Source organism: Pyrus communis, chromosome 13 (genome assembly GCF_963583255.1).
Source record: "Pyrus communis chromosome 13, drPyrComm1.1, whole genome shotgun sequence".
NCBI lineage: Eukaryota > Viridiplantae > Streptophyta > Magnoliopsida > Rosales > Rosaceae > Pyrus > Pyrus communis.
The window spans coordinates 24166038-24180325 of record NC_084815.1 but is presented as its reverse complement, the minus strand read 5'-3'; the positions used below and the strand labels follow the sequence as shown (position 1 = coordinate 24180325).

The following is a 14288-nucleotide window of genomic DNA, read 5'->3' as shown; positions in this document are numbered from 1 at the left end:
GGTCTCTCTCTCCAACTAATAGTTTTTGGCAATTGACAAAAAGTCGTTTATTAATGCCCAAGATGTAGAGCTGTTGAATTTTTATACAGCAGTTTGCTTCACATAGCATTTTAAAGGTTGAAACCATTCTTTGAATCTGTTTCCCTTTCATACAATTATTAATTAACAACTCGCAGCAGTTGAGTTTCCCCTCTCTCTCTCTCTCTCCCCCCTCTCCCTCTCTCTCCTATCTTACGTTCAAAGTTTGGTGCTTCTCTAGCTACAAGTCAAAACTGGCAAGCTAGCCATCGCTCAGCTGCTTCACAAAAAACACAGAAGGAAAAGAAAAAAAATAAAAAAATAATAATCCGAAAAATAAGGTGAAAAGCACAGTTGAAGCAATGCCTTCTTGTCCTCTTTCATAAAGTTGAAGACTTTGTGAAATTTGATTGCAAAGTTTCAGTCTTTTTCTTCTGGGACTTCAGAATTTTGGCACAGCAAGTTTTTTTCCTGCTGGGTTTGCAGATCATTCTGTTTTCTGAATTGGGTAAGTTTCTGTTTCCGAGATTTGTTCTCAAAAACCGGTTCTTGGGTGGATTGAGAAAATTGTTTGACTGGGTGGGGGATTGTGGTGGCTGTGTGCACCCGTGTATGCGTTGAAGTGGTGGACTGAGCAAAATGGGAGGTGGGGGTAGAAGAAGAAGAAGGCATCATTTTGGCAGAATCCATGCTTTTTCATGTGGGAAAGCTTCCTTCAATGGCGAACATTCACGGATTGGCGGCCCTGGTTTCTCGAGGGTCGTTTACTGTAATGACCCTGAGTGCTTGGAGGCCACGGTTCGGAACTACGAGGGTAATTATGTCAGAACAACAAAGTATACACTCGCTACATTCTTGCCCAAGGCAATGTTCGAGCAGTTCAGAAGGGTTGCCAATGTATACTTCCTCATTTGTGCAATTCTGTCTTTTACGCCGCTTTCACCTTACTCCGCCGTCAGCAACGTCGTCCCTCTCGTCGTCGTGATCGGAGTTACGATGGGGAAGGAGGCTGTTGAAGATTGGAGGAGGAAAAAACAGGTATACTTTTTATGTTAATAACATGTTTGGTGTATTTTTCATGTCGTATAACATGTTGAGAAAACTTCATTTCGACTTAAATTTTGTAACTTTGATCTCATTTAGTAATAGGGTTGATTGTTCGGGGTATAGAATGTTCGTTTAGATCTTCGATTTTAGTTTCTGAGTATCAAAATTTAGAACTAATCCATGTTTAGAAACCAAAAGACTAAGCTCAGAGTAATGACTGTATAGGCTAAAACAATCAACCATGTCAATAACTGCGACCAAAATTGAAGAAAATCGAGTAGAAGAGAAGTTTTCTACGTGTCATGTCTTTAAGAAGGACAGGGCGTCCTGGATTTGACTATATTTAGTGCTATTAGTAATGGTAAAACAGTTTTGTAATCTAGTTTGTAAAACTGTGATCAGGACATTGAAATGAACAACCGAAAAGTTAAGGTGCATCGTGGTGAGGACACTTTTGAGCATACCAAATGGAGGGATTTGAAGGTTGGGGATATAGTGAAGGTCGAAAAGGACGAGTTTTTTCCTGCTGATCTTATCTTACTTTCATCAAGCTATGATGAAGCGCTTTGCTATGTTGAGACCACCAACCTTGATGGGGAGACTAATTTGAAACTAAAACAAGCACTGGAAGGAACTTCTAATCTGCACGAAGACTCGAGCTTTGAGAATTTCAAGGCGGTAATCAGATGTGAAGACCCAAATGCAAATTTGTACTCATTTGTTGGCACTATGGAGATTGAAGATCAACCGTACCCTCTTACGCCACAGCAGCTTCTTCTTCGGGACTCCAAGCTGCGAAACACGGATTTTGTATATGGGGTGGTAATCTTTACAGGTCACGATACAAAAGTTATGCAGAATTCAACAGATCCTCCTTCTAAGAGAAGCAAAGTTGAGAAGCGGATGGATAAGATTATCTACTTCTTGTTTTTCCTCTTAGTTCTGATGTCTTTTGTTGGGGCAATTGTCTTCGGGGTTAATACTAGTAAAGACCTGGATGATGGGAAATTGATCAGATGGTACCTCAGACCAGATGATACCACAGTTTACTATGATCCGACAAGGGCACCGCTTGCAGCAGTTTTGCAATTTTTAACTGCCATTATGCTGTATAGTTATTTGATCCCCATTTCCTTGTATGTGTCAATAGAAATTGTCAAAGTTCTTCAGTGTACTTTCATAAACCAGGATGTGCACATGTACTACGAGGAAACTGACAAGCCAGCCCGAGCGCGCACTTCAAACTTGAATGAAGAACTTGGCCAAGTTGATACTATACTTTCAGACAAAACCGGAACATTAACTTGCAACTCAATGGAATTTATCAAGTGTTCTATTGCTGGCACTGCTTTCGGGCGTGGAGTTACAGAAGTTGAGAGAGCTTTAGCTAGGAGAAAAGGCGAGGAGTTGACAGAAGAAGAGATCCATGCTGAAGAATTGAGTGAAGCCACATTGATAAAAGGCTTTAATTTTATGGATGAAAGGATCATGAATGGCAAATGGGTTAATGAGCCTCGCGCAGATGTAATCCAGAAGTTTCTGCAGTTACTTGCAATCTGTCATACTGCAATACCTGAAGTTGATGAAGAAACGGGAAGAGTATCATATGAAGCTGAATCACCAGATGAGGCCGCTTTTGTGATTGCAGCAAGAGAGTTTGGGTTTGAATTTTATGAAAGGAGTCAAGGAAGCATCTCATTGCATGAGTTAGATCCGATTTACGGAAGAAAAATTGAAAGGTATGCTTCTTGCATTTCAGTTTAGCTGCTATATGACATATGTTATTCTCAAGATATTGTCGAATTTTCATAAATAAATATTTAACTCTGTAGATTTTCCATTTTTCAGAACTTATAAACTTTTGAACATATTGGAGTTTAGTAGTTCAAGAAAGCGGATGTCTGTAATCGTAAGAAATGAAGAGGGTAAGATACTACTGCTGTGCAAAGGCGCTGACAGGTCTGTTAACTTACTCCTTGCTAGTCTAATTGAGTTTCTTGATGATCAAATGAAATTGTGTTTGTTGTTCCACGCATTATATATAATGTGCTTATTCCACAAACAGTGTCATGTTTGAAAGACTTGCAAATAACGGAAGGGAGTTTGAAGAGAAGACTAGGGAACACATTAATGAGTATGCTGATGCTGGTTTGAGGACTTTGGTACTTGCATATCGCGAACTTGACGAAGAAGAATATGATGAGTTCAACAAAGAATTCACTGTGGCCAAAACGTTGGTGAGTTCAGATCAGGAGGAAATTGTCGAGGAAGTTTCGGAGAAGATCGAGAGGGATTTGATTCTTCTCGGTGCTACTGCAGTTGAAGACAAACTTCAAAATGGGGTGCGTTTTAATTTTTACTGGTAGCCTGGTACTGCTCGTAATGACTTTGTTGGAGATTTGTATAGCATTCAAGACTAAATATCATTTTTTTCCTTTTGTTCTTTTCTGTGTTGAACAGGTTCCCGAATGCATTGACAAGCTTGCTCAGGCTGGAATTAAAATATGGGTTTTGACTGGAGATAAAATGGAGACAGCGATTAATATTGGGTACATGATTAGTGAACAGTTTTGTAAGAGAAGATGGATTTCAGTATACAAATATTTATCACTGCATACCTTTTCGCTTGCTTTTTCTCTTTCCAGATATGCGTGCAGTTTGCTTAGACAAGGAATGAAACAAATAGTAATAAGCTCCGAGACTGCAGAAGCTAAAGCATTAGAGAAGGTGGAGGATAAGACGGCAGTAACCAAGGTAAACCAAATTTCTTATGCAATATTCTTCTTTCTTCCACTTCAGCTATCTTATGGCGTAATATGTGATTCAGGCTGTAGTGCTGTAAATGGATTATAGATTCGTGTTTTAGTTATTGCATTGATGCTTAAATCGGACTTTTAACATGCTAGGGTTCGAAACTGTTCTCTCTTGGCTGATAAAATGTCATGCTGTGAGAGTTTAATGAAACTGTGCTGATCTACAGGCATTGAAGGAAAGCGTAGTCCATCAAATAAGTCAGGGGAAGGCCTTGCTTGCTGCACCAGAAGAGAACTCTGAGGCATTAGCTTTGATCATTGATGGGAATTCCCTCACTTATGCCTTAGAGAACGATGTCAAGGACCTCTTTCTAGAGCTTGCCATCGGCTGCGCATCTGTTATATGCTGTCGTTCATCTCCCAAACAGAAAGCACTTGTAAGTTTTTCCCCTTTGCCGCCACTAAATAAGTTCCAAAAGTATAAAATCATTTTCATAGATATATGGTTTTGAAAAGAATTGAGTCCTAAATAGTTCTATTTGAAATAATGCAGGTTACAAGGCTGGTAAAAGATAAAACTGGCAACACAACTCTGGCCGTTGGTGATGGGGCAAATGATGTTGGAATGCTTCAAGAAGCAGATATCGGAGTTGGTATCAGTGGTGTTGAGGGAATGCAGGTAAATTCTTAACAAATTGCACTCATCATCTGTTACTTGTATTTCAAATTTCTTCCGCATGATGAATTCTGACTTATCCTTTCTGCCAATCAAAAATTTCAGGCAGTCATGTCAAGCGACATTGCAATTGCACAGTTCCGATTTTTGGAGCGCCTGCTACTTGTACATGGCCATTGGTGTTACAGAAGAATCTCATCAATGGTAAATTCTTTTCTTTCTAGAATTCAAATAATAGCTTATCTTTTTATCTCATTTTCTTTGTATTAATCTGTAATACATTCAGAAGCTATTCTGGATTCCATCATTCTTGTTAGGCAACTATTAGACGTCAAAAACTTTAGTTATATGAAAGCTGACATACACCACCTCACGCGCAGTCCCATCCTGCACTTGGAGAGAAGAAAATACGGACTTGTTATATTTAGAATTTATATGTACAATTATAGTATATGTTGTTGACATGCTTCTTTTCTTGTCTGACAGATATGCTATTTCTTCTACAAGAACATTGCTTTTGGCTTCACCATTTTCTTCTATCAGATCTATGCTTCATTCTCCGGCCAAACTGCATACAATGATTGGTATCTGTCACTATACAATGTCTTCTTCACGTCACTTCCAGTGATTGCCTTGGGAGTTTTTGACCAAGATGTCTCGGCCAAGTTATGTCTCAAGGTAAGTTCTCCTTACTTGAAAAGATAACTGGAGAGAAATTCATGAGTCTTATTTGCAATCAGAAATATAGCATATGATCCTTTGCTGATCTTTACTCTCTCTCTCTCTCTCTCTCTCTCTCTCTCTTACAGTTCCCGCTATTGTACCAAGAAGGTACACAAAATGTCTTATTTAGTTGGCTCCGAATACTTGGATGGGCAATGAATGGGGTGGTGACTGCTACCCTAGTCTTCTTCTTCTGCATGGTGGCAATGGGCAGTCAAGCCTTTCGTAAAGGCGGGCAAGTGGTTGGCTTGGAGATCTTTGGTGCCACAATGTACTCATGCGTGGTATGGGTCGTCAACTGTCAGATGGCGCTGTCCATCAACTACTTCACTTACATACAACATCTCTTCATCTGGGGTGGCATTGTGTTCTGGTATATATTCCAGTTGGCATATGGAGCCCTTGACCCCAACATATCGACCACTGCGTATAAGGTGTTCATTGAAGCCTGCGCACCGGCTCCATTTTATTGGTTTCTCACGCTGTTTGTTCTGGTCTCTTCCCTCCTGCCATACTTCATTTACGCAGCCATCCAAATGCGGTTTTTCCCAATGTATCATCAGATGATACAGTGGATAAGAACAGATGGGCAATCAGATGACCCCGAGTTCTGTCAAATGGTGCGGCAGAGGTCCCTAAGAAGCACAACAGTAGGTTACACAGCCCGCATCGAAGCAACATCTAGACGCTTTGGAGAGAAGCTCGAGGGTCATTAATCAGCGCCCATGTTTTCACATTCCTATCCAAAGAATGTACATTATACCAGTAAGAAGTTTCTTCTCTTTTACATAATGGTTCAAGAGCGTCTTCCCAGAGATGAAGGGTTGAGTCGAACCTGAAGCAGTCGTGTCCTTCCAAGTTTTTCGCTTAGGATAGTTCGGTTTCCAAAAGCTCCAAGGATCTAGCTTTAATGTTCATGTAGAGAATAGTATAGTCAAAATATTGTATCATGTATGATGTATCCGATGTATCATAACACACAATGTTCAATAAAGAAAGGATTAGCGAATGTTTGAGACTGCTTCGGAAAAGCGCTTGCATACGCATACATAAAACGAAGAGCAACAAAACTCACCGATTAATGAAAAAAAAAGTACTTAGATTGTCAGTTTGTTGGTCAGAAATTAAACAAAATCGTAACAAAGATGCAAAATCTACGTCAGTCGATAACCAGGTGAGAAGAACATGTACCATCAGATTTCTATAGATCATACCTCAGGTCATGAGGCAGCAAGGCCTAGAAAACTCGACGCCGATTTCGCCATTATTGTAGTAAATTCATTGAAACTAATGACACCATCTCCATCCGTATCAGCCTCTTTGATCATCTCCTTCAGCTCCTTATACGTCAACGGTTGCCCCATTTTCGCCATGGACCCTGCCAGCTCTGCCGCAGTTATGTAACCGTTGCCGTCATGTTCAAAAGAGCGAAAAACCTCCAAGAGTTGCTTTTGGTTTACCAAAATCTCCTCGTCCATTCCGGGCAATATGGCACTAACCAGCTCGTCGAATTCCACGGAGCCATTGCCGTTTGCATCCATATTGGCTAGGAGGACGTGGACTTGGTCACCGGAGGGCCTGAGGTCGAGCAGAGGAGCGTGGCAAGCTCCAAGACGGTGAGGCTGCCGTCGGAGACAAAGTCGAATCTTGCAAAGATGTTTCTTAGCTGGTTGATTTGATCAACTCGTAGTGCAGGCATTAGGGTTATAAATATCGTTACAACAAAAAATGTGATACAATGCGCCAACAGTTAATTGGAACGTATGGTTTGTAGCACAACGTGGCAATATTTGGTGTTAGGAGGTGGTTGTGGAGGCGGAGGAGATGAAGGTGGTGGTTTGGTTTGGTGTGTTGAGAGAGAGAGAGAGAGAGAGAGAGAGAGAGAGAGAGAGAGATGGTTTTTTGGGTGGTGAACAGAATTTGAAGGCTAAATATGGTGTGGGGGGAAGACAACTAAGGACAGGAACATGAGTCGGTGGTTTCCTTTTTTGCCTTTTTTGTCACACGCATATGGAATCATATGACTAGAAGGCTTCTAGGAAGGAAGCTAAATTTTGGGCCCTTTTTCTTGGGTTTTTTTTTTTTTTTTTTTTGGTTTTTGGTCAAAGGGATCTGAGATAATCACCCTTCCTTTAGAATATCTGTCGTGATGTATAATTCTAAAGTATATTATGATACGAGTGACGATATAGTTTTGATGTCTCGTTTTTAAATTGTGTATTTAAAAAATAAAATAAAATAAAATAAAAAAACTACACATGTTATAGTTTGCATAACACAATGTGACCGTGTTTCAATTGAAATTTTTATGGTATTGTTGAATCAAAGCAGCCGAATTAAGGGAAAATATTAATTAAGGATGTGCAAGGCTGGATCCATGCATGCAAGTCAAACCTAATCTTCATCCTTAGTAACACTTTCAACCATGATTCCCATGTACAGCTCAGTTGAGGTGTCTTGCTCTCTAAGCCTTCAACAGTGCTTCCAATCCAATTAATATACATACCAAATAATAATACAAAGAAATCATACCACATAAATTTAAATTTGTTTTAAATAGAATCGAAATAATTTGATGGATCAATAAAACCACAGAATTAAGATGAGGTTTTAAATTGGAGCTCCATTTAAATTTGTAACAGACTTTATTTTTTGTTATTTCTTGAATAATTTTCTGCAACCGTGTCTATCAAAATTAAAGTAAAGTCAATCAACATTTTATGCTAAATATTATACATGATACATCCTAGGAAAAAAGATTAATATTGTACATAATATCAATCAATTTCTTATTAATTATGTGACCAAATACAAGAACCTTAAGAATGCTATAGATTAGCAGATGACGTTTTACCTCAATGGCAGAAAGCAATAATACTTATGCATTATAATGTTCAATTCTCACTGATATCCTTCCCCCTAACATTTAACAATTTAACCCATCTCCCAATTAGAACATTACATCTTCAAAATATACAATCAAGCCTTCTGGGGAGGAACTTCATGGTCACCTTCTTTAACCCTAGCATCACCTTTCTTTTCTTGACTCAGATCCATGACCATCACCTTTGATCCAACTTCGAGGTCATGATGAGCAACCATGCACTGCAGCTGCCGGCACTTGCGCTTCAACCACCCGAAACAATCGATTCTATCCCTGATGCTCTCCACCGGAGTCGGTACCATCTGATCACGAGTCAGCCTCCGGCCCAAAAAGCACGAGAGAACTGCGAGGATCGTTAGGACGGAGATCACTGCAAAGAATGGCCCAATGGAACCCGAAGACGAAGAAGAAGAAGAAACTAAGGGTACTGCTTGGGGGATATTATTACTGCTACCACCACCACCCAAGATTTGATCGCCTGCTGAACCAGGCAGTGTTTGTGATGTTGCTTCCATGGCTATAGAAATTTTAGAAGCAGACAATTCAAGTTGCATTTAGATGCAAAAATATATAGAGAGAGATATGTATATATATGTACATAGTACAAAGATAATGTATGATTTTTGGTGGCCATAGCTTCACTGTATGCTTGTATGAGTGGAAGACATGATGGAAAGTGGCAAAAGCAGTGACTTTTCTTTTCATATCTTTTTGTTTAATCTTCTTTTTTACTTTGAAGATGTGGAGTTTTACTTTAGCTTTGCTTTGCTTAGAGATGGCCACATCCATAAAAGCCGACTTTACATCACCCTTTTATGAATTAGTATTGAGATTGCTTAAATTTCTTGTCCATCAAGTTTAACTTAATGATTAATCTAAATGACAAGTCTCTTTCGTTGTTTGGGAAGAATTTAACGAATTTAGGTCTTGTTTCACTTTGTCCTCTGAATTTTTAATTTGGCTTTGAACCTCTCTAAACTTTCTATTCGTTCAAATGTCTTATGATCGTTAATTTGTCAGTTATTTCATCAAATTAAGGGATTATTTTGTCCACTTTGTACAATAGAAGTCTCTGAGTTTAATGCAAAAGAGTAAATTGTTGCGTCGATTCTTTAACATAGAATGTAGTTGTGGAAGTTGGAAAAATATTTGAGTAGGTCAAATTTGTGAAGTGTAGTTCAATTTTTATAATTAAGATGACAACAAATAGTGAAGAAAAAAACAGTAACTCCAAATAATATGTAGCCCCAATAGAAAGAGTAAAATTCCTTGTCAAAGACTAAAAGTCTCACTAATCACGTGACGAGTAAAAGAGCACAAGACTCTATTCACTACATATAAGTAAGTTATTTTCCAGTATGAACTTTGGTCCTCAATCGGTCTGTATGAGCTTTGGTCCTCAATCCTCATAGACGAAGTTGAGCCGTGGACTGCGTTGGGTCCCTCGATGTAGGAACCAGATTCCTTCCAGATCCAAATAAATTGAGTATTCTGAATAAAAGATCTGAACAATTAAAATTTAATTCAACAACTACAAACAAGAGATCATTTAAAAGTTATAATAATTGTAACCGTTGGATCAAATTTCAATAGCTTGAATCCTTTGATCGTTAGGCTTCTTTCACCTATTAATGGACGGCATAGATCTTTCACCTCATTTAATTATTATCTATTTATTTGATGTATTGGTTGTATGATTTTTTTTTTTTTTTAAACGATAAATTTTTTTAAATTAGATGTTAGATTAGCCACCGATGAAGTTTGAACTCACGTCGTTATGTAAGGACTCAACATTACTGTCATGCAAAAATTCAACATCTTCCACCACTGTGGTAAATTGTCACTTGCGTATTGCTTTTACGATTGGGGGACGGAGTAGTCCGAACGAGGGCTTCTGTAGCGTACATCTGTAAATACACATGTTATTTATACATTTTATTTAATAACCATTGGATTAATCTGAACGGTTGTAATTAAAAATTGAAGCTGTACGACGAAAAATCGTGACCCATCAGAATGATCTTTCGATCTGCCTTTCTCTCTTCTCCATCGGTCAAACCCAGCGCCCCTCACCGGCGCCGGCGTCACTCTCGTTCTCTCCGTTAAAACCCAGCCCCCGCCACTTCATCTCTCTTTCTCTTTGCCTCCATTTTTTTAATGCTTGTCCGTCTGAAGTTCGTTTTCCTTTGGGTTAAACAGGTCTCAAGCTTTGGTTAACGCCTTAGTTTGCACAGCAGGTGCGTCGTGGTGGTTTGCTGGGGAATTTGGTTTAGGAGGGAAGGTGGTCCGGTTGAGGAGAGGGCATATGAGTTTGCCATTGCCAAGAGAGAGACGATGAGATGCAAACTGTGGGGAGAGAGAGAGAGAGAGGGAACAGGAGTTCTACAGGGTTTGCAGTTCGGTGTTTCTCAGACCAAATTGTAACTTAAATATAATTTTGATCTCTTTATTAATTCGTTCAAAATCTACATTGCCTTAAATACCCCTTGAAAAGACACTGTACTACATCCGGTCCGTGACTAAGTCAGAGAAATGTTAACCAGACTCTTTCAAAGTAAAACGATTCTATGCACTTTTTAATTTAACGTTAATTTTCGATGTCATTCTTTTAAAGTAAAACGGCTCTATGCACTTTTTAGTTTAACGTTAATTTTCGTTGTCAGACTCTTTCAAAGTAGATGATTTTATGCACTTTCTAATTGAACGTTAATTTTCGTTGTCAACGTTATAAAATATTGTGTAAAAAATAAAAGGCGATAAAGAGTCAAGAGTCCGATTTTGAGACACTTTTGAGAGAGCGTATTTAGCATTTCTTGTTAAGTTATTAACAAACTCATGAGAGAGAAGAGAGAGAGAGAGAGAGAGAGTATGCGTGATGCGATTCTCCAGATTCCTGGGTTGAATCCGTTTCTCTCACACCCTATAAATACATGCATCAGCGTATGTATGTAAGTATATATTATTATTATTGTATATAATGTTGCTGTGAGATCTCTGATTTTGTTGTGAGATCTCTCATTTCTTAGATCTACGGTTGGTGATTGACATATTTTTGTCTTTGTTTTTTCTTTTTAATTTTTTTAATTTATGAAATAATTATTGGTTGTTGGGGTGGGGTGGGAGTGCACTGGAGGCAGCGGTTCATCGATCTGTTTATGAGATTTGTTGTGAAAAAAACACAGAACATGAATCGGTCGATAAACCTCTGCATCCAGCGCTCACTCTCTCATTCTTCTCTTTATTTATTTTTAATTTCTTGCTGGTATTTTTGAACTGCTCTGTTTGGTTGCTGAGAAAGTGTGGGAAAATATGGGAAAGATTGAATTTTTGGGGGGTTTTTTCCAGCTTCTGAACTGAACAAAGATTGAATTTTTGGGGTTTTTTTCCAGCTTCTGAACTGAACCCGGAAGGCAAAAAGCTTGTTTATATTTTTTTAGAAGGTAAATAAAACCAGTTTTGTGGGTAATTTGCGTTTGCTATTTTGTTTGTATGTGCTATTGGTGGTTGACTGCAGGGAATTAAATGGGGAATTAATTATTTATCTAGATTATGGTTTTACTTTCCTAAATTCCGAACTTGAACATACATGATCTATGATCTATGACCTGCTTTTGTTTTTACTAAAGTTTGAAGCTTTATATTTTATTTAACTTATTAATTACTGGTTGAAAATTTAATATTTTCCATGTTGGTTAACATAACGTTTAGTGTTTGATAATATATGTGATGAGAATTGGGATGATTGAATTTTTAGAGTATAGATCTACCTGTCGAGATGAGCTTATGTGTATTCGAAGCGGAGTACACAGTGTGTATGTGGTTCTGTGTTCAGATTTAGTCGTTTCGGGTGCAGAATTTTGAGTTTATTGTGTTCATCATTGTGATTATGATGGCGAAACCGATAGTATGATTGAATTTCTATATCTAGTAGTTAAATTGAGTATTTGGAGCTAACGAAAGACTTGGCACAAAGCGTTCTTAGATTTATACAGCTGACCCCACTTAGTAAGATAAGACTTTGTTGTTGTAGTTCAATGGATACCAAACGGATGTTCTTCTCGTTCTTCTGTAAGATGTTTGGGGTGAATTAATTGGTTAGAAGTCTTTGTTCGTGGGTTGAATTTTGTTTTCAAGTAACCAACCTTACGCAGTTGTTCTGATCGAACTTGTTCTTTTCCTAGAACAATAATTTTGGGTGTCTTGTGATGTTCTTGTTCTTTCTCTTTTGCTGGAGTTGATGTCCTTGTTTATCAACTTTATGTTCTTCAAAACATGTTGCTTCCTCTTAAGTTCATTACTTCTGTATTACGGAATTAATTTTCCCTATTCGCGCTTGTAATGTATTACACGATGTTTTTAATCGTTGGATTATTTCCTAATCATCTTTCTAATACGCTAACTTTTACTTTTGCCTGTGCAATTGATACTTGTTTGAGTTCCCTTGACAGTTCTTTTCCCTTTTTCTGTGAACGAGCCGAAGGATTGGCTGTAATAAAGAAGGGGAATATTTCTTTTCCCTCTTTTGTGTTTGCTGGAACTATATATGTACGGAGATTTTGTAGTATGCTCCGAAATATCTTTTGCACTGAGTTTTTAGCCGTTAGTTTCTTGGTCGAGAATCCAATAACCAAGATTTAGCGGCCAAAAATCTTTATGTATGATAGGGCAATTAATTGGCTTCCAAAATATGTCATTTTGTTGAGCAGGTAGTTTAAAAGTTTGAACATGTTACTTTCCCTTTTAATGGTAAAAAAGTGTGTTCTGAAAGAAAGTTTGCAATTGGGAAACACAACGTCATGACTGCATATAAGTGAGGAAACTGCAGTTACATGGAGTACCAAGTTGCCAGAGAATCTTCTGTGTTTGATGTTTACTTGCAGAACCTGGTATCAAATTCCTTGTACCGAAGTGATGTCAGATTGTGAAATTTAATGAAAATTGCTAGGGTTTTGTGTTCCCTTGCCATTTTTGGTCGACTTTTGAGAAACCACTTATTTGACATGAGCAAATGTTAGTAGTTAGTTGCATGTTTCTGGTTTTCTTCGATAGAGAGGTCATTAGAGCTATGGTCCTTCCATTTTAGTTCAAATGGAGCTTTGATCTTTGGACGAAAATTCGTGAGTATTGGTTTCCGAACTTGTAATGATGTGGAGCAATGATTCTTTTGGCCAACTCTGCTAGAACTTTTATTCATTTTTTGCTCCTTTAAACTATTTATTTTGGATCAATGAATAATGAAGTTGGCGAAAAAGTTATTGCTCCACATTATAACAAGTTAAGAAACCAATGCTCAAATTTTTAATTCAGGGACTAAAGTTCTAATTGAGCCAAGTTCATGGATCATTGCTCCAACTTTCTATTCTCCAATACATTAGGGTGTGAGCCAAGTTCATAGAATACCGTTGAATTCTTATGTGTAAGGAGTTATTAAAAACAAAGGAGATTTAACTTTGTGGGCATGCATCGGAGTGATATGGTTGTTGTTAGTTACAAAGATTTCCTTTTCTTTTCAAAAAGGGGACAACTGATGATAAGTCACGATTATCCATCCTTTCTGGGGGTCAGGAAGATTCGTAGAGGCATTTTGGTATTCCCCTGACCACAAGTCTAGCTTCCATTCCAGAATCGGATTTCGAACCCAAGATCTCCAGTTTTTAATTTGACCTAACAAAAAATAAATACCATGAGACGTCTTTCAAACCATAACTTCAAAATTCTGAAAACCCTAGTTTTCTTGAATGTATGTTTGTCAAGCTGATTCATATACAATTTGGTTTGTTATCTATCACTCTCCTCGTGTGACGGTGACATTACACCAGATCAGTAAGTTTATTCTACGAAGGCAAAGCGCATGTATCATGCATAACCCAATATAAAGCAAGTTCGATTTTATTTATTGAATTAGTGAACACAATTAGGTCACCAAGTCCCCACAAACAATGCCTTACTTTGACGAAATGGTCTTGTGGCGAGGATAATGAAAAGGACATTGACGGTGGCTATGAATCTAAATTACGTAGAGGAAGCAAAAGAAGATGATGTTGGCGTACGTTGACAATGTGGGTAACGTGTTGTGTGCCATTGAAAGTGATCACCATGGCATGTTATTAGGCATGTTGATTCTGATAAGGATTTGCCAATTTGCCATGTAAATCGTAGAGGAAAACAAATGAGGACTTTTGCATAG

General features: G+C 38.2%; 1 protein-coding gene and 1 pseudogene across 1 annotated transcript; one reads left to right on the top strand and one right to left on the bottom strand.

The window, feature by feature from the left end:
• The first annotated feature begins 192 nt into the window (after positions 1-192).
• LOC137712536 (putative phospholipid-transporting ATPase 9) lies at positions 193-6227 on the top strand. The gene is made up of 11 exons (XM_068451616.1): positions 193-1056; positions 1468-2804; positions 2914-3024; positions 3131-3407; positions 3526-3614; positions 3711-3819; positions 4046-4255; positions 4372-4497; positions 4600-4698; positions 4981-5172; positions 5304-6227. Exons 1-11 carry the CDS (start codon positions 658-660, stop codon positions 5931-5933), a joined length of 3579 nt encoding a protein of 1192 aa, XP_068307717.1. The 5' UTR covers positions 193-657; the 3' UTR covers positions 5934-6227.
• Positions 6228-6355: 128 nt separating this feature from the next.
• Positions 6356-6916, bottom strand: LOC137712537 (probable calcium-binding protein CML15; annotated as a pseudogene).
• Between the last annotated feature and the right edge of the window lie 7372 nt (positions 6917-14288).

Coding starts and splice junctions, on each gene's coding strand:
- LOC137712536 (XM_068451616.1), top strand. CDS start 658: ATGGGAGGTGGGGGTAGAAGAAGAAGAAGGCATCATTTTGGCAGAATC. Junction 3,408..3,525: donor AAGACAAACTTCAAAATGGG/GTGCGTTTTAAT, acceptor TGTGTTGAACAG/GTTCCCGAATGCATTGACAA. Junction 4,256..4,371: donor CTCCCAAACAGAAAGCACTT/GTAAGTTTTTCC, acceptor GAAATAATGCAG/GTTACAAGGCTGGTAAAAGA.